This window comes from Mizuhopecten yessoensis, unplaced genomic scaffold, assembly GCF_002113885.1.
Source record: "Mizuhopecten yessoensis strain PY_sf001 unplaced genomic scaffold, ASM211388v2 scaffold5133, whole genome shotgun sequence".
NCBI classification, from domain to species: domain Eukaryota; kingdom Metazoa; phylum Mollusca; class Bivalvia; order Pectinida; family Pectinidae; genus Mizuhopecten; species Mizuhopecten yessoensis.
The window spans coordinates 302,856-329,464 of record NW_018405896.1 but is presented as its reverse complement, the minus strand read 5'-3'; the positions used below and the strand labels follow the sequence as shown (position 1 = coordinate 329,464).

General features: G+C 36.9%; 2 protein-coding genes across 3 annotated transcripts in view; both read right to left on the bottom strand.

Annotated features, from left to right (window-relative positions):
• LOC110450214 (SUN domain-containing protein 2-like) overlaps positions 1–1,853 on the bottom strand; it is a 43,716-nt gene extending 41,863 nt beyond the window's left edge. Inside the window, exon 1 of one of the 2 annotated variants that reach the window (XM_021497543.1) lies at positions 1,745–1,853. In XM_021497543.1, the coding sequence (XP_021353218.1) occupies positions 1,745–1,749 (5 nt within the window). In that variant the 5' untranslated portion in view covers positions 1,750–1,853. Of the gene's footprint in view, positions 1–1,555; positions 1,703–1,744 lie in introns of those variants that run through there. The other variant, XM_021497541.1, reaches the window with a different exon arrangement.
• A 2,138-nt stretch (positions 1,854–3,991) lies between these two features.
• Positions 3,992–26,609, bottom strand: LOC110450206 (NADPH:adrenodoxin oxidoreductase, mitochondrial-like). The gene is made up of 13 exons (XM_021497525.1): positions 26,502–26,609; positions 24,425–24,612; positions 23,776–23,871; positions 22,575–22,697; positions 21,321–21,365; positions 20,845–20,913; positions 20,429–20,530; positions 18,468–18,660; positions 12,319–12,570; positions 11,268–11,397; positions 10,584–10,741; positions 8,023–8,193; positions 3,992–4,717 (listed from the first exon to the last, which is right to left on the bottom strand). Exons 1-13 carry the CDS (start codon positions 26,527–26,529, stop codon positions 4,569–4,571), a joined length of 1,704 nt encoding a protein of 567 aa, XP_021353200.1. The 5' UTR covers positions 26,530–26,609; the 3' UTR covers positions 3,992–4,568.

Genomic DNA, 26,609 nt, shown 5'->3' with positions numbered 1-26,609 from the left:
ATCCCAGCATGCTACAGGCCCAATATCAGTACCCTGGGCCTTTTGGTTATTGAGAAGAAGTTGTTTGAAGATTTTAACATATTTGATCCCTGTGACTTTGAAAGTGGGTCAAGGTCATTTATTTGAACAAACTTGGTAGCCCTTGATCCCAGCATGCTACTGGCCAAATATCATCTTCCTAGGCCTTTTGGTTATTGAGAAGAAGTTGTTTAAAGCAAAAAGTTGACGCCGGACAGACGGACGACGGATGCCGCACCATAACATAAGCTCACTTGCCCTTCGGGCAGGTGAGCTAAAAATCAAACTTAAACATCAGGGTACTCAGTAACATAATTTATCTTACTGGTATATTAAATGTGAAAAACTATGACCATAAAAAATACATAAACTTCATATAAAGTGTTCCTTCTTTGCATTTTACTTTAATGTTGTTATAAAAAAGCTAGATAGGTTATAAACATTATCATTCTTTTCAGTTTAAATGTTTGAAAGTTCATTTATCAAGGTTTCTTCTTATTTATAAGATTAATTACCCGGGGATTTTACTAGGATTTAAGTGGTTCGCATGGCAACATCTGTCTTGATTTGGTTTCATCTCAACAGTGAATAGAGGAGAAATGAAGCTACGCATGACCTAGGTACAACGTATATAAATAAACTTTAAATTATATGTCATTTCTTAGCACGCAGTTGGGTCAAAAATGAGAATGACATGTTAAAAGTCTGGTGAGCTATTTTTATGAAGACACCAGCTTAAATGCCTTATTTTCGACTACTTTAACCTATATTAATAGCTAGCTATGTATTTTTTTAATAGCCAATGTACAAGTTCAGAATATTCAAATTGCACATATAAGTTTCGGTTTAAAGAGAGGTCTCTAAATACCACTTATCAGGGGTTGACATTTAGGGTGACTACTAGTACAACATCTATCAGGGGCTTGTTGAACCTTATAAGCATATTTTAGCCAGAAATAGCTATCCTCTTTGAAATAAGGGTTAATGGGGCTACATTAAAAAATGGAGATAGGTGATTTTGGACTATTTGAGTATTTCCATTTATATATTATCCCCCACATGCACATTTGACCTGAATTTGCTATTTTTCTTCATACAATATAATTTAATATAACTACCATGTTTCTTATTGGCAGCACTTTAAAAAAAAAAATGAATAATTAAACTTTGGCAGATCAGAGACATATAAAGCCAGTAAAGTAGTACCAGGTTATATACATCTCTGGGCAGATAAACTTTATTACAATTATAGGGCATCTGTAATTAACAATGAACTTTTAACTTTATAAATTATATTATACAATTGTTTAAATTTGAGTCCAGTGAGGAGCTCTACAGTATCGGCTCTGTATTGGAAACTAACTTCAACTTTAAAACGCCCCATTCACATTCACTGCCAGTTTATTTCAATTCGAGTCCTTCACTGTGAGCTAGGGTCAAAATCAACAAACAACTAATCTTATGAAAGAAATTGCAATAATCAATCATTCGATTATTTACGCAAAATCATGATATTTAAACAGGATGTTACTCCTACTTAACACGAACGTGATCTTCTGTCCGAATTTTGCAATCAGGCATTGCCGCAATATGTATGGTAAACAATTACGAGGCCTTCAATCGATAAATGTTGAACCGTGCCCCTGTGCCTGTGATGTGAAAGTTTTCTGAAGAGCAGAATTATTTCACTCAAATTTCAACATTGAACTTTCTTTTCATATCTCACCTCATACGTTTGTATTTAATGTCGATTCCATCTTCTATGTTGCTTTTTGTTCATGATATAATCGGATGAAATGAATTAATAAAACTTTGTTTATTTTGCAGACGTTTCGACTTTGAACAACGCGCCTTCACTCGGAACACTTCTACGATAATTCCGAATGTTTAAAGGGGAAAAACTCCGTAAGAATTGAGGTAACATGCAATTAAATATATCATTCGCAGTAAGCTGTAATCTCTCAGCGTTCAAACAATTTGAATAAACTTACCTAACCATAAAACATTTCATTTATTCAACAAAAATGCTCTGAAAAGGGAAAGGTTTTTAAATTTGACCATGTCTAATTTCTCTAACTTATATATATTTTTTATTTTAATATCAGATTTTCCGCATAATAAAATTCCCCATAAGTTCACATATATAATTTACGTAAAAAAATGTCAGAAATCATAGTATCAAATGGGGAAAATGCAGACTTCTGCATTTCATATGAAACAAGAGTACCGCAGGCCGGAACAAAATACGCCTGTCGAATGCCATATAGTGTTATACTTTCTTACATTGAAATAAGATCTGCATCATTCTAAGAGTGGTTAGCAGATATGCTATACAAAAAATGTAGGAGAAAATCTTCGGACAAAACATCAAATTACTGAAATGAACAAAAAGGCAATAACTTTTGCAAAAATCGTCAAATCTTAATTCTTTTAAGGGAGACTTCTTTTAAGGGAGACACATTAACTTCATATCATGATTATAATGTAATACAATTACTGTGCTCAACAAATGTAAAAGAACTAACCAGGTTTAGCAAATATATATATGATGCCACTAAATTGAGGAAGACTATGATATAATGACATTTAAACGTGTCAAATCTTTTGTCCATTCTCCACTGCGTTTTGCAGTGTCTGCCAATGTATTTATATTGTTACATGTACACTGATGAGCAGGAAAGCTTAAAGTTAATAAAGAATGAATACCAAGTTTCAAATAGATCCTTGGCCCAGGGATTCACTTAAATACACACATATATATATATGCTAAGTTCTTAAATATTTACTCCCATTTCCCCTGTGGGGACCTGATTCTCTATCAGCTAGTATAGATACACACCTTTTTATACAACAATAAGTCCTCTTGGTTTAGAAACCTTTAGTATGGAATAAGAAACATGAACCCGTCTAATAGGCCCCATCTGTCTGCCCCAAAGGGAGCCACAACTTTGTTTAGGTATATTTATAAACACTGAGTTTTCTTGGACCATTGATCTTTTTACATTAAAATAGTCAAGCTCCCTTCACCTGTACTGAAGGGATCATACGCCTTATAAAGAAATGAAAATTACCTCTAGAACCAAACCCTCTGTGTCTAATATGAAATTTGAAAACAGTCTTTTCTAAACCTTTGCTGCCATGCCATTTCATGCAGTCATAGATCAGTATCAACGTTTCAAATGGGACAGTTATAACTAGAACTGTAAGGCAAAGGCTAACTAATACCCCCGCTGCTATATAAACCAGAACTGTAAGTTTAAGGCTTACTAAGGTAAAGCATTGCAAAGCAATCCATAGTCTCCCACCAGTAACAAGTATTTCGCACAAAAGGGCATACCTGTCCATCAAAAAGGGTCTAAATTCCAAATTAAAATGCCGGTGCACAACTACATAAGTTACCGATCATTCATGCAAAGTTTCAATGAAATCAACCTGTTAGTTAAGGAGGAGTTGTGCGGACAAGTATTATCGATATCTTATGTAGTTGCACACCAGCATTTTAATTTGGAATTTCCAACCTTTTTGATGGAGTTATGCCACTTTGTGCATAATACTTGTCAGCACAACTACTCCTTAACTAACAGGTGGATTTCATTGAGTCTCTTTGGATTGCATGAATGTATCGATATCTTATGTATTTGTGCACCGGCATTTTAATTTGGGATTTCGACCCTTTTTGATGGAGTTATGCCCCTTTGTGCGAAATTCATGACAAGTAATACTTGAAGTATTTCCAGGTTTCCCTTGGCCTTAATTGTGTAAAGATATTTGTGTACATACATTTACTGTAGTTTCTTTGTTTCCCTTGTTCCTTGGTTCTGTAAACCCCCAGTATACCCAGTATTGTGTACATTCTTTGTTTCCCTTGTTCCTTGGTTCTGTAAACCCCCAGTATACTCAGTATTGTGTACATTGAAGTTACTTTATTAACTTAGCTTATATAAGTAAAGTAAAAAGATATACGAGTAAATGAGTGCAGTTTCTTAGTTTTATTGTTCCTAGATTCTGTTAAGATACATTTGTTTTGATGTTTTCAGCCACACCTTCCTGTAAAACAATGCAGTAAGAAATTACCATGCTAAGGCATTATCATTGGCCTAATTTCTGTTACAGCATGAAATAATGAACACTCTACTTTTCTGTAAACTCCATGTACTTCACTGTATTTCTCTGTAATCATCTCGCAATAAAAAGTACAGACCCTATATTTCTCAGTAAACCTTTGCATAATATTAGGACAATGTTTTGAAGGAAAATATGATCATTGTGAATGATATTTTGTACTTTTTGATAAAGTAATTAATTAGTTTCAACTGTTTCTAGGTTCTGTTAAGATAATTTGCACATTTAGTTAGTATAGTTCCACTTTCTTTGTTTTTCATTCTGTAAACATTCTTCAAATTTTGGTTATACATTGTTTGTATTTTGGATAAAAATTTGGTGGTACTACGCATTATTTAAAAAAAAAATATGATTCAGTTGTAAAAGGCTAAATCATTCTATATCGATAATAAAGTTTTATTTCATAAACATGTGGATATTATTTCAGTTCACAGAGGAGATGGAGCAGCTGTAGAGGCAATTTTTAACATAGCGTCAATGTCTACAAGTTTCTCTCTTGGTTTTCCACAATTTTGGCCTCTTTCCACTTCAGCTTCATCTATTTTCATCCAGTCAGAAAAACTCACAACCTGCACCCCTGAAATGTCAAAAATATATATATTAAGCAGTTAATGACATCTGCTGCATCACTTGGTCAACATAAGATTACTCTCCCCTTCTTTAGCACTGTTTCTATTGTTCTGTAATGTACATGAAGATGTCAATAAATTGGAGAAGTCTCGTAATGTTTCTTATCCTGCTTGCATGATACATGTATTTATAAACGTATTGTTCTCTACAAGTAGAATGCTACATTAGGTTGGACTCATTTGTGACATACTTAGGAGTCTTTAACAGGTGATAAAGCATTTTTTTATGAAGAATATATCCTGTATATGAAATGGTTATTTTCATTGTATTAGGTAATACCATAAATAGTACTTCAAACCAATAGCGAGAAAACTGCTTTTAATACGCCATTCAAAGAGGTATTCAAATTCAAAATTGAAAGAAATGCTCTGAACAAAGTGTCACATGGATGGGTGGACTGACAGACAAGTAGAGAACAATGGTCCCCCTCCCTTGTTGTATCACCAGGGGATTCACTGACAGAAGAGTAGAGAACAATAGTCCCCCTCCCCCGTAGTATCACCAGGGGATTCACTGACAGAAGAGTAGAGAACAATAGTCCCCCTCCTTTGTAGTATCACCAGGAGATTGACTGACAGACAAGTAGCGAACAATGGTCCCCCTCCCTTGTAGTATCACGAGGGGATTCACTGACAGAAGAGTAGAGAACAATAGTCCCCCTCCCCCGTAGTATCACCAGGGGATTCACTGATAGACGGGATTAACTGACAGACAAGTAGAGAACAATGGACCCCCTCCCTTGTAGTATCACCAGGCGATTCACTGACAGACGAGAAGAGAACAATAGTCCCCCTCCTTTGTAGTATCACTAGGAGATTGACTGACAGACAAGTAGAGAACAAAGGCCCCCCTCCCTTGTAGTATCACCAGGAGATTCACTGACAGACGAGTAGAGAACAATAGTCCCCCTCCTTTGTAGTATCACTAGGAGATTGACTGACAGACAAGTAGCGAACAATGGTCCCCCTCCCTTGTAGTATCACCAGGGGATTCACTGACAGACGAGTAGAGAACAATAGTCCCCCTCCTTTGTAGTATCACCAGGAGATTGACTGACAGACAAGTAGAGAACAATGGTCCCCCTCCCTTGTAGTATCACCAGGGGATTCACTGATAGACGGGATTCACTGACAGACAAGTAGAGAACAATGGTCCCCCTCACTTGTAGTATCACCAGGGGATTCACTGATAGACGGGATGCACTGACAGACAAGTAGAGAACAATGGGCCCCCTCCCTTGTAGTATCACCAGGAGATTCACTGACAGACGAGTAGAGAACAATGGGCCCACTCCCTTGTAGTATCACCAGGCGATTGACTGACAGATAAATCTATCTTGTAGTATCACCAGGGGATTCACTGCCAGACGAGTAGAGAACAATGGTCCCCCTCCTTTGTAGTATCACCAGGAGATTGACTGACAGACAAGTAGAGAACAATGGTCACCCTCCCTTGTAGTATCACCAGGGGATTTACTGACCGATAAGTAGAGAACAATGGTCCCCCTCCCTTGGAGTATCCCCAGGGGATTCACTGACAGACGAGTAGGATCACCAGGGGGTGGACTGACAGACGAGTAGAGAACAATAGTCCCCCTCCTTTGTAGTATCACCAGGAGATTGACTGACAGACAAGTAGCGAACAATGGTCCCCCTCCCTTGTAGTATCCCCAGGGGATTGACTGACAGACAAGTAGAGAACAATGGTCCCTTTCCCTTGTAGTATCACCAGGGGATTCACTGCCAGACGAGTAGAGAACAATGGTCCCCCTCGCTTGTAGTATCACCAGGGGGTGGACTGACAGACAAGTAGAGAACAATCGACCCACTCCCTTGTAGTATCACCAGGCGATTGACTGACAGATAAATCTATCTTGTAGTATCACCAGGGGATTCACTGATAGACGGGATGCACTGACAGACAAGTAGAGAACAATGGGCCCCCTCCCTTGTAGTATCACCAGGAGATTGACTGACAGACAAGTAGCGAACAATGGTCCCCCTCCCTTGTAGTAGCACCAGGGGATTCACTGACAGACGAGTAGATAACAATGGTCCCCCTCCCTTGTAGTATCCCCAGGGGATTGACTGACAGACAAGTAGAGAACAATGGGCCCCCTCCCTTGTAGTATCACCAGGGGAGTCACTGATAGACGGGATTCACTGACAGACAAGCAGAGAACAATGGTCCCCCTCCCTTGTACTATCACCAGGGGATTGACTGACAGACAAGTAGAGAACAATGGTCCCTTTCCCTTGTAGTATCACCAGGGGATTCACTGTCAGACGGGTAGAGAACAATGGTCCCCCTCCCTTGTTGTATCACCAGGGGATTCACTGACCGACGAGGAGAGAACAATGGTCCCCCTCCCTTGTACTATCACCAGGGGATTGACTGACAGACAAGTAGAGAACAATGGTCCCTCTCCCTTGTAGTATCACCAGGGGATTCCCTGACAGACGAGTAGAGAACAATGGTCTCCCTCCCTTGTAGTATCACCAGGGGATTCCCTGACAGACGAGTAGAGAACAATGGTCTCCCTCCCTTGTAGTATCTCCAGGGGATTCACTGACAGACGAGTAGATAACAATGGTCCCCCTCCCTTGTAGTATCCCCAGGGGATTGACTGACAGACAAGTAGAGAACAATGGGCCCCCTCCCTTGTAGTATCACCAGGGGCTTCATTGACAGACGAGTAGAGAACAATGGTCCCACTCCCTTGTAGTATCACCAGGCGATTGACTGACAGATAAATCTATACCCTGTTCCATAAGTTCTCATAATGATGAGTGGGGATTCACTGACAGACGAGTAGAGAACAATGGTCTCCCTCCCTTGTAGTATCTCCAGGGGATTCACTGACAGACAAGTAGTGAACAATGGTCCCCCTCCATTGTAGTATCACCAGGGGATTCACTGACAGCCGAGTAGAGAACAATAGTCCCCCTCCTTTGTAGTATCACCAGGGGATTCACTGACAGACGAGTAGAGAACAATGGTCCCTTTCTTTTAGTATCACCAGGGGATTCACTGACAGACGAGTAGAGAACAATGGTCCCCCTCCCTTGTAGTATCACCAGGCGATTGACTGACAGATAAATCTATACCCTATTCCATAAGTTCTCATAATGATGAGTGTACTGAATGATTAAGTGCAAACTTATAGGCTCCATACTGTTATTTCTTCGTTTGAAAAAAAATAAAAATTGTAGCTTTGTGAGGGGTCAGTCAGGTACAAATTGACAAACATACCTGATTTCTGTAGCAGAGGCAGTATATCATTCTTGCCCTGTTTCCCTGACAACTCTAGTGTCCCATTAGATATGTCGTGGATGATGGTCTTGCCAGTTTCAAAGCCATTTGTCATTGTAGTTAGGATGACTCCAACAGGACCGGTGTTCACCCATCCACTACAGTAAACACCTAAATATAAAATACACACAGTTCCATTTCTCACCATCACATCCAATTTATACCTACACATATAATTACACATATAATACTCACAGTTAAAACACAGTACAATCCTACAGTAAGTTCTCAATATTAACTCACTATTAAGTTCCTCAAATCTGCCCTGTGTGCAAGAGATCATTTTCTCCCATACTTGCCTGTTAAAGACAGGAATTGGCCCATGAAACCTACACGCGCTATGACGACACAACACTATGACGTCACTCCAACAGTGATTAACTGATGAATGGAACTACTGCCGCCAGGCAAGTCCGCCAACTACGTTGGGGATTGAAATAGTTTCGTTGTTTTGACTGTTAAATTTACAGTAGTTTTGTACTTATTATAAGATATATTATTTGATATATATCAATTGTTGAATTATTAAATAAAATATTGCTAACGTTTTGCTTTAAATGGATTTCTGATTTTATGTTCAAGGTTCATCACCCCTATAGAATTAACACAATTGTGTTCATGGGCTTCATGGAATACAAGCATATGAAGGTCACAGAGTAATGGCACTGGCATTTTTATTTCCAGTATGGGAGAAAAAGAATCAAACATGGGTATGGTCTGTGAACAGGGAAAACTCAACCTTCGCGTAAAAGTTTGGCTGTCGTGCTTTGGCAAGACAGCCAAACTCTTATCCTCGGGTTGAGATTTTCCCTGTCCACGGTCACACCCATGTAAGATTGTATTACTCTCATTACAGTGCGTAAATGATAGAAATGTCCAGGGTAAGAAAGAGGTACACACAATTTCTGTCTAACACCCCCATTTCATGTGCATGACATCACAATTGTACAACAATGACATGACGTCACAAAATTGGGAACATTCCGATGCTGAAATTCTAATGCCTTTTGGTAATTTCTGAGCTAATGGTTGAGATTGTTTACTCAACAATAAGTCCATCAACTCGACCCTGTGTGTGAGAGACCACCCATTCATTATGTTTACTCACCAATAAGTCCATCAAATCTGTCCTGTGTGTGAGAGACCACCCATTCATCATGTTTACTCACCAATAAGTCCATCAAATCTGCCCTGTGTGTGAGAGACCACCCATTCATCATGTTTCCTCACCAATAAGTCCATCAACTCTGCCCTGTGTGTGAGAGACCCCCTATTCATTATGTTTACTCACCAATAAGTCCATCAAATCTGTCCTGTGTGTGAGAGACCACCCATTCATCATGTTTCCTCACCAATAAGTCCATCAACTCTGCCCTGTGTGTGAGAGTCCACCCATTCAGCATGTTTACTCACCAATAAGTCCATCAACTCTGCCCTGTGTGAGAGACCACCCGTTCATCATGTTTACTCACCAATAAGTCCATCAACTCTCCCCTGTGTGTGAGAGACCACCCATTCATCATGTTTACTCACCAATAAGTCCATCATATCTGCCCTGTGTGTGAGAGACCACCCATTCATCATGTTTACTCACCAATAAGTCCATCAAATCTGCCCTGTGTGTGAGAGACCACCCATTCATCATGTTTCCTCACCAATAAGTCCATCAACTCTGCCCTGTGTGTGAGAGACCACCCATCCAGCATGTTTACTCACCAATAAGTCCATCAACTCGACCCTGTGTGTGAGAGACCACCCATTCATCATGTTTACTCACCAATAAGTCCATCAACTCTCCCCTGTGTGTGAGAGACCACCCATTCATCATGTTTACTCACCAATAAGTCCATCATATCTGCCCTGTGTGTGAGAGACCACCCATTCATCATGTTTCCTCACCAATAAGTCCATCAACTCTGCCCTGTGTGAGAGACCACCCGTTCATCATGTTTACTCACCAATAAGTCCATCAAATCTGCCCTGTGTGTGAGAGACCACCCCTTCATCATGTTTACTCACCAATAAGTCCATCATATCTGCCCTGTGTGTGAGAGACCACCCATTCATCATGGTTACTCACCAATAAGTCCATCAACTCTGCCCTGTGTGTGAGAGACCCCCTATTCATTATGTTTACTCACCAATAAGTCCATCAACTCTGCCCTGTGTGTGAGGGACCACCCATTCATCATGTTTACTCACCAATAAGTCCATCATATCTGCCCTGTGTGTGAGAGACCACCCATTCATCATGTTTCCTCACCAATAAGTCCATCAACTCTGCCCTGTGTGAGAGACCACCCATACATCATGTTTACTCACCAATAAGTCCATCAACTCTGCCCTGTGTGAGAGACCACCCGTTCATCATGTTTACTCACCAATAAGTCCATCAACTCTGCCCTGTGTGAGAGACCACCCGTTCATCATGTTTACTCACCAATAAGTCCATCAAATCTGCCCTGTGTGTGAGAGACCACCCATTCATCATGGTTACTCACCAATAAGTCCATCAACTCTGCCCTGTGTGTGAGAGACCACTCCTCTCTCCATGTTAAAAGGGATGTCCTTGTCGATAGACACACTTCGGTAGCCAATACTTCTCAGCACCTGATAAACCAGAGGACAGAGACAAATAAATGTAAATATGGGTTTGAAACTTCATAGAACATTAAAATAAGGATGCCTATTAGTCTTCTAAAAACTTTCAACCATCGAGTAATATTTAATACATATTTTTTAAGATGGGCCAGGAATGATTTATTTTTCAATTGAAAATTTGTACATGTAAATGAAATTATCAGATCAATTACAATGGAAGTTTCAGTTTGTTCTTAATCCCTTTTTTACATTTATTTACACACTACATAATACTAAAGTAAATAAAATGAAAGAATCAAGAAGCTGATCAATGACCGGACTCCTAACTACTAGTTCCCTGTGCAATGCTACAGAACAGTCTGACTGTAGTTCAACTGTTGTTTTATGTTGAACTCTGTCACACTGTAGATAATAAATAGAGCGAGGGACAATAATAGGAACTCTACACTATGTACAGCTAGCTGTACATGATCCTTATAGTCTAGTCATTCTAGCTGAAATATGGCAAAACCTCAAACNTCATTGCTCCTTTTTAATCAGGTCTATCCCTGTCAACATTACAGGTAATATATATATATATATACAAGTGTATGTTCTCCTTCCTCTGTAAGGACAGTGCTCCATTCTTATCAGGGTTATCCCTGTCAACATATATACAGGTGTATGTTCTCCTTCCTCTGTAAGGACAGTGCTCCATTCTAATCAGGTCTATCCCTGTCAACATTACAGGTAATATATATATACAGGTATATGTTCTTTTTCTTCTGTAAGGACAGTGCTCCTTTCTAATCAGGTCTATCCCTGTCACCATTACAGGTTATATATATATATATACAGGTGTATGTTCTCCTTCCTCTGTAAGGACGGTGCTCCATTCTAATCAGGTCTATCCCTGTCAACATTACAGGTTATATATATATATACAGGTGTATGTTCTTTTTCTTCTGTAAGGACAGTGCTCCTTTTTAATCAGGTCTATCCCGGTCAACATTACAGGTAATATATATATACAGGTGTATGTTCTTTTTCTTCTGTAAGGACAGTGCTCCTTTCTAATCAGGTCTATCTCTGTCAACATTACAGGTTATATATATATATACAGGTGTATGTTCTTTTTCTTCTGTAAGGACAGTGCTCCTTTCTAATCAGGTCTATCCCTTTCAACATTACGGGGTTATATATATATATACAGGTGTATGTTCTCCTTCCTCTGTATGGACAGTGCTCCTTTCTAATCAGGTCTATCTCTGTCAACATTACAGGTTATATATATATATATACAGGTGTATGTTCTCCTTTCTCTGTACGGACAGTGCTCCTTTCTAATCAGGTCTATCCCTGTCAACATTACGGGGTTATATATATATATACAGGTGTATGTTCTCCTTCCTCTGTACGGACAGTGCTCCTTTCTAATCAGGTCTATCCCTGTCAACATTACAGGTTATATACTACATACAGCTGAGTGGGATTCATTCAGACTGTTTTGTTTCCATCTGACGATCAAATTCTGAATAAAAACCTTTTTTTACATCAACCAAGGAAGGATACATTCTATCATTTTATTATTTCATTAATTTATGTTATCCTAAAACTGATCTTTATTTTTCTTTATTGACTAAATCCAAATGTAACTTGTACCTTTTGGTAGAATATTTGATCCCTTTAACAACTGCTTTCTCACTGTGTGTAGACATACCTCAAGTCTATTGATAGCAAGCTTGATCCCTGTGACCTTTGTTTCCCCACAAATGTGTATTGGGCTCCTCAGGAACTGAAGCTTCCATTCCCGCTTGGCATCTGCCCATAATGCCTTATATCTAGCGTTAGGCTCAAGTGCTGTTTTGTACAGTAGATCTGTCAATCGACTCCTTGGGCGTGGCAGATCTACACCATCGTCATGGCAACAAGGGGAAAAGATATAAACTATACTGCACTATATTTCACAAGCAGCGAAACATATGGATTTAAATATATTTTAACTGTGGAGGGATTGCCTCTTTTGTCCATTTTCCTTTTCATATAAACCTCATTTTTTCCCCTTTAAATTGTAAATTGATTGTATCTCTTCACACATATTCCAAAAGGATCTTGGTAACCATGTGACTTGGATCGTAAGATTGATATGTTACTTCCATCTCTTTTCTTTAATCTGCTGGTTTGAAAGTAATTTCAACAGTAAGTGCACCATGTGGTAGCTGTTCATCAAATTTTCAAAAGAATTCACTGTGCAAATTGAGAAATAGCAATAACAATCTTAAAAGTGTACAAATCAAAGATGGCTGCCTGTGAATTGTTTATAGATGGATGGATATTTTGGATTAACCTCAAAATATCTAATGTTGTTTTCATCCCAAATACTTAAATGCCTGATTCCATTAACCTCTTAAAAGATTACATCAGACATTTTTCTATGGGGTTTACATAAATACCAATATTTAGTCTAAAAGAGTTGACAAGTCTTTGTGAATTAAGTGAAGGTTACATCCAGTCTCAGTTTGATAGTACATGTATTTTCAATTTTGTTTTACTTTGGTTTTTCAATTCATCATCAAGTTTGCATAAAATTGTTGGTGATTCCTCAACCTCTAATGGAAAACTATTCTACACCCTAACACTTCTTTACATTAAAGGAAATATTTGATTGTTAAGCTTTGAAAATCCTTTATAAATTAACAGTGCAAATGGAGACAATTTTACCTACTGGCATGTTTGAAATTTCACAGGGAAAATTTTAAAGAATGTTATAACTGATGTTTCCTATCTCTCTTTTTTTTCAAATATTTTCACTTTTTCACATAAAGGTGTTAAAATACATATATCTACAGAAAGTGATATAAAATTTCTTTCCTTGCAGTGTTAAAGAGACAACTATGTTCTGTCAATGTCTTAAAAACTTGTGTGTTCCAAATATATTTTCTGCAGATTATTGCAAATAAGACAAGGTATACTAGCTAACAAAAGTAAGGTTTCTATAATACACCAGAACGTGTATGAGCTAACAAAAGTAAGGTTTCTATAATACACCAGAATGTGTATGAGCTAACAAAAGTAAGGTTTCTATAATACACCAGAACTTGTATGAGCTAACAAAAGTAAGGTTTCTATAATACACCAGAACTTGTATGAGCTAACAAAAGTAAGGTTTCTATAATACACCAGAACTTGTATGAGCTAACAAAAGTAAGGTTTCTATAATACACCAGAACTTGTATGAGCTAACAAAAGTAAGGTTTCTATAATACACCAGAACTTGTATGAGCTAACAAAAGTAAGGTTTCTATAATACACCAGAACTTGTATGAGCTAACAAAAGTAAGGTTTCTATAATACACCAGAACTTGTATGAGCTAACAAAAGTAAGGTTTCTATAATACACCAGAACTTGTATGAGCTAACAAAAGTAAGGTTTCTATAATACACCAGAACTTGTATGAGCTAACAAAAGTAAGGTTTCTATAATACACCAGAACTTGTATGAGCTAACAAAAGTAAGGTTTCTATAATACACCAGAACTTGTATGAGCTAACAAAAGTAAGGTTTCTATAATACACCAGAACTTGTATGAGCTAACAAAAGTAAGGTTTCTATAATACACCAGAACTTGTATGAGCTAACAAAAGTAAGGTTTCTATAATACACCAGAACTTGTATGAGCTAACAAAAGTAAGGTTTCTATAATACACCAGAACTTGTATGAGCTAACAAAAGTAAGGTTTCTATAATACACCAGAACTTGTATGAGCTAACAAAAGTAAGGTTTCTATAATACACCAGAACTTGTATGAGCTAACAAAAGTAAGGTTTCTATAATACACCAGAACTTGTATGAGCTAACAAAAGTAAGGTTTCTATAATACACCAGAACTTGTATGAGCTAACAAAAGTAAGGTTTCTATAATACACCAGAACTTGTATGAGCTAACAAAAGTAAGGTTTCTATAATACACCAGAACTTGTATGAGCTAACAAAAGTAAGGTTTCTATAATACACCAGAACTTGTATGAGCTAACAAAAGTAAGGTTTCTATAATACACCAGAACTTGTATGAGCTAACAAAAGTAAGGTTTCTATAATACACCAGAACTTGTATGAGCTAACAAAAGTAAGGTTTCTATAATACACCAGAACTTGTATGAGCTAACAAAAGTAAGGTTTCTATAATACACCAGAACTTGTATGAGCTAACAAAAGTAAGGTTTCTATAATACACCAGAACTTGTATGAGCTAACAAAAGTAAGGTTTCTATAATACACCAGAACTTGTATGAGCTAACAAAAGTAAGGTTTCTATAATACACCAGAACTTGTATGAGCTAACAAAAGTAAGGTTTCTATAATACACCAGAACTTGTATGAGCTAACAAAAGTAAGGTTTCTATAATACACCAGAACTTGTATGAGCTAACAAAAGTAAGGTTTCTATAATACACCAGAACTTGTATGAGCTAACAAAAGTAAGGTTTCTATAATACACCAGAACTTGTATGAGCTAACAAAAGTAAGGTTTCTATAATACACCAGAACTTGTATGAGCTAACAAAAGTAAGGTTTCTATAATACACCAGAACTTGTATGAGCTAACAAAAGTAAGGTTTCTATAATACACCAGAACTTGTATGAGCTAACAAAAGTAAGGTTTCTATAATACACCAGAACTTGTATGAGCTAACAAAAGTAAGGTTTCTATAATACACCAGAACTTGTATGAGCTAACAAAAGTAAGGTTTCTATAATACACCAGAACTTGTATGAGCTAACAAAAGTAAGGTTTCTATAATACACCAGAACTTGTATGAGCTAACAAAAGTAAGGTTTCTATAATACACCAGAACTTGTATGAGCTAACAAAAGTAAGGTTTCTATAATACACCAGAACTTGTATGAGCTAACAAAAGTAAGGTTTCTATAATACACCAGAACTTGTATGAGCTAACAAAAGTAAGGTTTCTATAATACACCAGAACTTGTATGAGCTAACAAAAGTAAGGTTTCTATAATACACCAGAACTTGTATGAGCTAACAAAAGTAAGGTTTCTATAATACACCAGAACTTGTATGAGCTAACAAAAGTAAGGTTTCTATAATACACCAGAACTTGTATGAGCTAACAAAAGTAAGGTTTCTATAATACACCAGAACTTGTATGAGCTAACAAAAGTAAGGTTTCTATAATACACCAGAACTTGTATGAGCTAACAAAAGTAAGGTTTCTATAATACACCAGAACTTGTATGAGCTAACAAAAGTAAGGTTTCTATAATACACCAGAACTTGTATGAGCTAACAAAAGTAAGGTTTCTATAATACACCAGAACTTGTATGAGCTAACAAAAGTAAGGTTTCTATAATACACCAGAACTTGTATGAGCTAACAAAAGTAAGGTTTCTATAATACACCAGAACTTGTATGAGCTAACAAAAGTAAGGTTTCTATAATACACCAGAACTTGTATGAGCTAACAAAAGTAAGGTTTCTATAATACACCAGAACTTGTATGAGCTAACAAAAGTAAGGTTTCTATAATACACCAGAACTTGTATGAGCTAACAAAAGTAAGGTTTCTATAATACACCAGAACTTGTATGAGCTAACAAAAGTAAGGTTTCTATAATACACCAGAACTTGTATGAGCTAACAAAAGTAAGGTTTCTATAATACACCAGAACTTGTATGAGCTAACAAAAGTAAGGTTTCTATAATACACCAGAACTTGTATGAGCTAACAAAAGTAAGGTTTCTATAATACACCAGAACTTGTATGAGCTAACAAAAGTAAGGTTTCTATAATACACCAGAACTTGTATGAGCTAACAAAAGTAAGGTTTCTATAATACACCAGAACTTGTATGAGCTAACAAAAGTAAGGTTTCTATAATACACCAGAACTTGTATGAGCTAACAAAAGTAAGGTTTCTATAATACACCAGAACTTGTATGAGCTAACAAAAGTAAGGTTTCTATAATACACCAGAACTTGTATGAGCTAACAAAAGTAAGGTTTCTATAATACACCAGAACTTGTATGAGCTAACAAAAGTAAGGTTTCTATAATACACCAGAACTTGTATGAGCTAACAAAAGTAAGGTTTCTATAATACACCAGAACTTGTATGAGCTAACAAAAGTAAGGTTTCTATAATACACCAGAACTTGTATGAGCTAACAAAAGTAAGGTTTCTATAATACACCAGAACTTGTATGAGCTAACAAAAGTAAGGTTTCTATAATACACCAGAACTTGTATGAGCTAACAAAAGTAAGGTTTCTATAATACACCAGAACTTGTATGAGCTAACAAAAGTAAGGTTTCTATAATACACCAGAACTTGTATGAGCTAACAAAAGTAAGGTTTCTATAATACACCAGAACTTGTATGAGCTAACAAAAGTAAGGTTTCTATAATACACCAGAACTTGTATGAGCTAACAAAAGTAAGGTTTCTATAATACACCAGAACTTGTATGAGCTAACAAAAGTAAGGTTTCTATAATACACCAGAACTTGTATGAGCTAACAAAAGTAAGGTTTCTATAATACACCAGAACTTGTATGAGCTAACAAAAGTAAGGTTTCTATAATACACCAGAACTTGTATGAGCTAACAAAAGTAAGGTTTCTATAATACACCAGAACTTGTATGAGCTAACAAAAGTAAGGTTTCTATAATACACCAGAACTTGTATGAGCTAACAAAAGTAAGGTTTCTATAATACACCAGAACTTGTATGAGCTAACAAAAGTAAGGTTTCTATAATACACCAGAACTTGTATGAGCTAACAAAAGTAAGGTTTCTATAATACACCAGAACTTGTATGAGCTAACAAAAGTAAGGTTTCTATAATACACCAGAACTTGTATGAGCTAACAAAAGTAAGGTTTCTATAATACACCAGAACTTGTATGAGCTAACAAAAGTAAGGTTTCTATAATACACCAGAACTTGTATGAGCTAACAAAAGTAAGGTTTCTATAATACACCAGAACTTGTATGAGCTAACAAAAGTAAGGTTTCTATAATACACCAGAACTTGTATGAGCTAACAAAAGTAAGGTTTCTATAATACACCAGAACTTGTATGAGCTAACAAAAGTAAGGTTTCTATAATACACCAGAACTTGTATGAGCTAACAAAAGTAAGGTTTCTATAATACACCAGAACTTGTATGAGCTAACAAAAGTAAGGTTTCTATAATACACCAGAACTTGTATGAGCTAACAAAAGTAAGGTTTCTATAATACACCAGAACTTGTATGAGCTAACAAAAGTAAGGTTTCTATAATACACCAGAACTTGTATGAGCTAACAAAAGTAAGGTTTCTATAATACACCAGAACTTGTATGAGCTAACAAAAGTAAGGTTTCTATAATACACCAGAACTTGTATGAGCTAACAAAAGTAAGGTTTCTATAATACACCAGAACTTGTATGAGCTAACAAAAGTAAGGTTTCTATAATACACCAGAACTTGTATGAGCTAACAAAAGTAAGGTGTCTATAATACACCAGAACTTGTATGAGCTAACAAAAGTAAGGTGTCTATAATACACCAGAACTTGTATGAGCTAACAAAAGTAAGGTTTCTATAATACACCAGAACTTGTATGAGCTAACAAAAGTAAGGTTTCTATAATACACCAGAACTTGTATGAGCTAACAAAAGTAAGGTTTCTATAATACACCAGAACTTGTATGAGCTAACAAAAGTAAGGTTTCTATAATACACCAGAACTTGTATGAGCTAACAAAAGTAAGGTGTCTATAATACAGCAGACCTGGTATTAAATCAAGGAGTTCCAGGTAGTCTTTTGGATTGAGATGTGGTCGACACTCGGGGATCTTTGTCATTTCCCGTAGCTCTTTGATAGTGAAGGCAACTTGTAATGGTCCCCTTCTTCCAACCAACACAACCCCTTTTATGCAGCTATGTGACAGTGCCTCGAGGGCATGCTGGGATATGTCAGTTGTCTGGAAAACAAAAATCATCTCTATCAATACAATATCAAGCATTTCTGTTTAAGTTTCAAAGAAATGAGTAGATGAATTTTGAATTGCATATTATAACAATACAAGTATTGACCTGCTATTATGTAAATCTCAATGACAAGTTGTAGTTATTTAGAAATTTTGTTGTACAGTCCTTAATAAATTGTTAAAAGGTTATAGACCAAAATCAACAAGAACTAATACAAGTGAAGTCTATCGGTAACTGTTTGAATTTGTCCATCCTTCTGTCAGAGTAACAGGAAAGCAATCATGACTTGACATAATGGAAGATATTTGAACAAACCTTTGTAAGAAATTAGAAATGTTTAAAAAAGATGGATATTCAAGCAACCATGAAAAAATCTTCTCATTGAATGTCAAATTGCAACTATTTCCCCATTTATGGCTCAGCATCCAGCAGGATATTACCTTTGTTTAATATACCTTCCCAGGTCCCAAGGATCAAGGATGTTCCATGTCAATTTTGATGGAGATTTATATAATTATACAAGCATATGGTTTTAGGGTGGAAATCTGAATCTTTTCCAAGTTATGAAAATAGGATTAAGTCCCTAAGTGTGAAGGCAGACCCAAGGGCTAATCCTGGTCACATTGTTGTATATTTGTTCCTTAATACCTAGCTAGGTTAACTGATGGGGACCTCGACAATGTTTGAAGCTTAGTGACCAAACGACATGTGACCTCGACAGTAGGTCAATACCATTTGCATGAAGAAACTTCATAGCACTCCATCCTAACTGTTGGCCAACTATCAGGACCCTTGGCTAGGTCTTCAGAAGGCTTTTATCAATTATAGCCCATTTTTACATTTCACCTCGGTCAATAAAACTTACTTTTGACCTCAACAAATGATCTCTGCTGGTATGCATAACATACCCAAGTTTCATGGGTTAAAACATTATAGTTGTTTAAATGACGGTGTTTGGATTTTTGGATTATCGTGGGGTAAAAACCTGTCTATATATTACAACTAATGTTTATATTTGAAGTTGACCTTTGACTTCAATATTCATAAGACTTTTTTAACAACACTGGTCTACATATTAAACATATAATAATAGTAATATAATAATTTGAGGTTCTTCTATACTGCTTTATCACAACCTAGTTCGTAGGTCATCTCAAAGCAGTTCACAAATTATTATCCATGGTTATAGGGCCTTTGCAACCAGCCAACTTAACCATATATTACCACTCTAAACCTTTTATTTCCTTCGATAGGGTTGTTTTGAAATTTTCAAAGTCAGTACTTGGGATAGTATAAAACTTAAGACATTCACCCTTTATACTCCATGTTAACATTTGACCCTAGCCACTGCTCAAATATGAACCTCATCGCAATATGTGAGGAAAAGAAAGAGATTTGCATGTATACATACTGAATAGTATCATAAATTTAGACCTTATTGCTTTTCAGATAATGCTGTTTGAAATTAGGTCAAGGCCATTTCATCAAATATTACAACACTGGGGCTTTCGGTTTAAAAAAATAATTGAAATAAAACTGATGACAACAGCACCATCATACCATTAGCTAACAGGCACCTTGTGTCAAGTTTGAAATGCTACTAACAAGTTGATTTCCAGGGTTTGCTGTGCAGTGCTATACCTTGAGTATATCTATAGGGGTAAGGAGGATCCTGGCCATGTCCACAGCCACATTCCTTACCTTGAGTATATCTATAGGGGTAAGGAGGATCCTGGCCACATCCCCAGCCACATTCCTTACCTTGAGTATATCTATAGGGGTGAGGAGGATCCTGGCCACGTCCACAGCCACGTTCCCATGTCCAAGGATGACTGCTCTCTCTGCACTCAGATCTACCTTCAACTACATCATACACACTGATTATATGTGGTGCTTTGTAACCATGCAAATCTTATAGCAATAAAAAGTACTTCCAGAAACCCTTATCCCCCCCCCCCCCTCCTCCCACATAAACACACACACTTATAGCAATAAAAAGTTCTTCCAGAAACCCTTATCCCCCACCCCCCCTCCCACACACTTCTGGGTTTATCAATTGGATGGTCAAGTGCATTGGGAACTAGACAAAAAACAGAATGAGGTTTATGAAAAGTACCTCAGAAGCTGTTTCTTTTCTTATTTTTACTGTCTTTTAACGAGTGATATATTCCACTTACATCTCTGTCCTGAGGAAGTCCATTGAACCAACCGACAAATGACCGTGCAGACAACACGTTGTCTAAACCCTGTACAGATGTAATAGAACAATATTAGTAGCCAAGCAAAAATTGAACAAAACAACCAATCGCAGAGTGGGAAAAAAAATACATTGTATTTCAAATTCGACCACACCAGCTTTGTTGTGACTTTTTCACAGATTAATAAAATTTCATTAAAAGAATCTGAATCATAACCTATAAGATTTGAGTAGTTATATGTGTGACTTTACTCTCTTAACAGAATTAAATTTATAACATGAGAGTTAACAAAGATGATATGATGTTACACATGAATATATATCACAATGCAGTGAATAAGGTTTTTCTGAGGAGTATGGAGGTACAAACCAAATGATCTGACTCAGTTTAAAGGATACCCGACTCATTCAAGTTGAGAGATAAGATGGGTTTTTAATTTTCTATGTGTTAGTTACCTCCCCTGGGATCCCTAGCGTCTTGTCATTGTCAGCACCATATGCCTGAAAAAGTCAGTAAGATATTTAAATAAATGTTGGCATTTTGCCTACAATACAATTTTAATAATTGCAAACCATTTTAAATTGTAGCGCTGAAATGAAATTAAGATCAAAATACTGAATCCCAAAATAAATCTTCAATAACAATACAAATATTACAGCTGGGTGTACCACTGTACTGGTGTACATGTAAGTATTAAAGTTAAGTTTACTGATGTACATACAAATATTACAGCTGGGTGTACCACTGTACTGGTGTACATGTAAGTATTAAAGTTAAGTTTACTGATGTACATACAAATATTACAGCTGGGTGTACCACTGTACTGGTGTACATGTAAGTATTAAAGTTAAGTTTACTGATGTACATACAAATATTACAGTTGAGTGTATTGGTGTGAATTCTTACAAGTATGACAGCTGAGTTTTCTTGTGTACATACAAGAGTTGAGTGTACCGGTGTACACACGAGTATTACAGCTGAGTTTTCTTGTGTACATGCAAGACTTGAGTGTAACGGTGTACACACGAGTATTACAGCTGAGTTTTCTTTTGTACATACAAGACTTGAGTGTAACGGTGTACACACGAGTATTACAGCTGAGTGCACTGGTGTACATACAATACTTTAGTGTACCGGTGTACACATGAGTATTACAGCTGAGTGCACTGGTGTACATACAATACTTTAGTGTACCGGTGTACACATGAGTATTACAGCTGAGTGCACTGGTGTACATACAAGACTTGAGTGTACCGGTGTACACACGAGTATTACAGCTGAGTGCACTGGTGTACATACATACAAGAACCACACCTGTCTGAGTGTACTGGTGTATACACGAGTATTACAGCGTCCGAGTATTACAGTTGAGTGTACTGGTGTATATACTTCCAAGTATTACAGCTGAGTGTACTGGTGTTTACACTTCCAAGTATTACAGCTGAATGTACTGGTGTACATTCAAGTATTACAGCTGAATGTTCTGATGCATACACAAGTATTACAGTATAGATACTTACAAGAATTACAACTGAGTGTACTGTATTGGTATACATACTTACAAGTTTTACAGCTGAGTGTTCTGGTGTATATACAAGTATTACAGCTGAGTGTTCTGATGTATACACAAGTATTACAGCTGAGTGTTCTGGTGTATACACAAGTATTACAGCTGAGTGTATACATTCTGTGTTGGTGTACATACTTACAAGCACCACTGCTGAATATGCATCCCTAAGTTGCTGCAGTGTTATGTCCCTTCCCACTTCCACATTGCCTATGAAGGAGCACCTTTCTGACTTGGCTGTTTTAGTGAATGTATTGATCACATTCTGTCAAAAAAAAAACTACCAATCATATTTTGTGTTAATATCTAACATTTCTTACAAATATAACAGATTCAAGTGTTCTGTATTGAGGAGGCATGGCAGCTATCTAGGATGTGGACCCATGGCAGTTCTAGTAAAGCATTCAACACATTTGATGGAGGGATTGCAGCTATCAGGAACAGATCCAGCATTGCAGCTAGCTAGGAGGTATGGAAGCCCTGAGGAGCCATTGCAGATATATATCTAAGCAGGGATTTTAGATACCAAAGGCAAAAGATAGTCCGCAACTATCTTAGTCAGATGAAGCATTGAGGCTTTCTTGGGCAGAGGATGTATTGTTCTAGGGTGGTATAGAACTATCTGAGTAGGAGGTCGTGCAGGTCTAGGGTGGCATAAAATTATCTGTGGAGAAGGTCATGCAGGTCTAGGGTGGTTTAGAACTATCTGGGGAGGAGGGCGTGCAGGTCTAGGGTGGTATAGAACTATCTGAGTAGGAGGTCGTGTAGGTCTAGGGTGGTATAGAACTATCTGGGGAGGAGGTCGTGGATGTCTAGGGTGGCATAGAATTATCCGAGTAGGAGGTCGTGCAGGTCTAGGGTGGCATAAAATTATCATGGGAGGAGGTCGTGCAGGGCTAGGGTGGTTTAGAACTATCTGGGGAGAAGGTCATGCAGGTCTAGGGTGGTTTAGAACTATCTGGGGAGGAGGGCGTGCAGGTCTAGGGTGGCATAGAATTATCTGGGGAGGAGGTCGTGCAGGTCTAGGGTGGTATAGAACTATCTGGGGAGGAGGTCGTGCAGGTCTAGGGTGGCATAGAATTATCTGGGGAGGAGGTCGTGCAGGTCTAGGGTGGCATAGAAGCTGTCTGGGGAGGAGGTTGTGCAGGTCTTGGATGGCTTTGTAGCTGTCTGGGGAGGATGTCATGCAGGTCTTGGAAGGCTTTGTAGCTATCTGAGGAGGAAGGATTACAGCCATCTGAGAATAATGAGACATTATGCTACTTTTTGTGGAAGTGTTGCAGATATCTAGGGCAGAGGAGTCATTTAAAATAAGATTTAACAGACATTCAAATGTAACTTACTTTGACCTCAGGGTGGTCTGGAGCAACACCAAACCGTACCAGGCCAAATGGAACAGGTAACTTCTCATAGATATCTACTACGATGTCAGGATTTCCCTATGACAGATAAACAAACATTTATTCACATCTGATAAATGCATGGTAAAACAAATACTGATAAATGCATGGTAAAACAAATATATGTTTACCCTTGAAGAATATTCACTACTGAATTTATTTCTTAAAGAAAAGCTATAGCATTAAAAATCTACATTGAAAATGAAATAAAAAGGAAAGTAAAAAGTTATGAGATTCATGTTATCAGAGCTGAGTTTACTTGCTTGGAATGCTTACCGGTACATGTGTTTTTAGCTATTCTATAAACCATACTATTTCTAGATTGGAGTGATTACATAGTACAGGTACATAATAACACAGCGTTTTTACTTGTTTTCATCATTAAATAGAAGGGCTTCATTGAGTGCTTTACATATTTTTTAATGTTAAAACAGATCTATACTCTTGAATAAGTATTATAAATATAATGAAAAGTTATTAAGATTTATTTTTCATTTTCTTTTCTACCCCTCCTCAGTGACATGAGTAATTATGTCTTAACTACGAGAGGATATGTGGCAAGCTAAAGCCACATATATCTATACAAGAATACCTTGAGGAGTTGTTGGGCTGTATAAAACCCTGCAGGGCCACTCCCAACAACACACACATGGGGCACAGGTGAATCCACAGATGTATGGTCAGCCACACAATGACGGAACTGCTGCTTCAGAAACCGATGTAGATGACGTTTACACAGGCGAGGGACTGCTATCACATTTGGCAACATCAGGCTATAAACTAGAGATAAATTATTTTATTGATCCTTTACATTTTTAGTACAACCCTGATATGCTCCACAAATTCACTGCATGGTAGTACATTAAATTTGAACATATAAACTTCATCCAAAATAAACACTTTATAATCTTTTCCGATTGCTGACATTCTCCGTCATTTTCATTTTCCGTTACTGCATATCAGGAAACGTTAGCCTTATTCCAGTAAAATACATATTTGCTCAGTGTTCATTTTGCCCTTTTCATTTGATAACTTTCTTCATTATGTTGTTTACTTTTGTTCACTGTAATGTTGAATTCACCTTCATTACAAAAGGCAAAACTAAATTATAAGGTAATGTAGCATTTTAGCATGGTTATAAAAAACCTAATTTCTACTTAAGTATGCTCTGGTAAAGATTGAGCTACTTAGATAAAGTCTATTTTGTATTCATGATGGAATCTGACAGGAAGTTGTTGTCCAAGAGCAATGCTGTACATTCATTGTAACCTTGATAAATGTTGAGTATATGGTATTTGCAAGGAGATATAGCCACATTTTAACCTGTTCATAGAATAACTCCGGCACGTCTAATTACCCAATACTACCCAATACCACCCAATACTACCCAATACCACCCCATACGACCCAGTTATGAACCAAATACTTCTGTATTACTGTGAAATATCACCTTTGTAGACGTTATTTACTTCCATATGCCATACCATACGACATAGTTAGCGATTTGGTGCGGAAAACATCACCAAATTGCCGTCACTATGACCCAATACTAATACTGCTCCATACCACCCAATACTACCCCATACGACATAGTTATTAACCAAATAATTCTTTATTACTGTGAAATATCACATTTCTTGAAGTTATTTACTTCTATATTTCACATCCTATCTGGAAATATGCGATTTGGTGCAGAAAACATCACCGAAATGCTGTGACTAGGGGTTCGACGATTTAGAGGAACGGGCAGGAACGGGCAGAAATCTATTAATTATTATATATACATTAATGAATATATATATTAGATACATTTAAGTATCTTTATCGGGTATAAGATATATTTGATAAAAGGATTGCAATCACATGATCGGGGCAGAATCGGACTAAATTATATATATATATATATATATTTATAGTATTATATCTTTATTTTATTGGGTACAAGATACGTCATTTGATAAAAGGATTGCAACGAATTAAAAGTATTGTATTGATATGGATCAGGCAAGAACGGGCGACGATTTACAGTACAGAAACGGGGCAGGATCGGACTATTTAATCATCCTTATCGGGTATAAGGTATATTTGATAAAAGAATTGCAATTACAGGAACGGGGCAGGATCGGACTAAATATGTATATATATATATAAATTGCCTGGCCGAGGTTCCAATATATGTCTCTGTTTTATTCTATAAAAAAGGGTTGATACTGTTTGGAGGGAAGGTTTATGGAAGAAATTATTAAAGAATAATATCACAGATATTTAATGCTAAAATTTATCTGTATGCAAACACTAAATCTTGCGTAAAAACTAGCAATGGTATGACTTGATTTTTTCACATGTCACGTCGGGGTAAAAATCTCTCCCTATTTTTGTTCTCAATATATTCAAATGATTTAGAAGAATCTTTCATGCAAAGTAATGTTGACCAACTCCAGTATATTGATAATTTATTTCAAGAACGCATGGGTATATTTGTTAAATTATTTATTCTGCTATATGCAGATGACACAGTTGTTATGTCAGAAACAGCTAAAGGTCTAGAGAATGCTTTCCGTGAATTTGAAACTTATTGTACTATTTGGAAACATAAAGTTAATCTCAATAAAACTAAAGTTGTTATCTTTGAAAAAAGGAAAAGTAATTGCACAAAATATTCGTTTTACTCTTTTTGGTGAAGAGTTGCAAACACATGACTGTTACTCGTTTCTAGGACTGCTGTTTCATTATAATGGCAGTTTCTGTAAAGCAAGAAAAAAACTTGTTGAACAGGC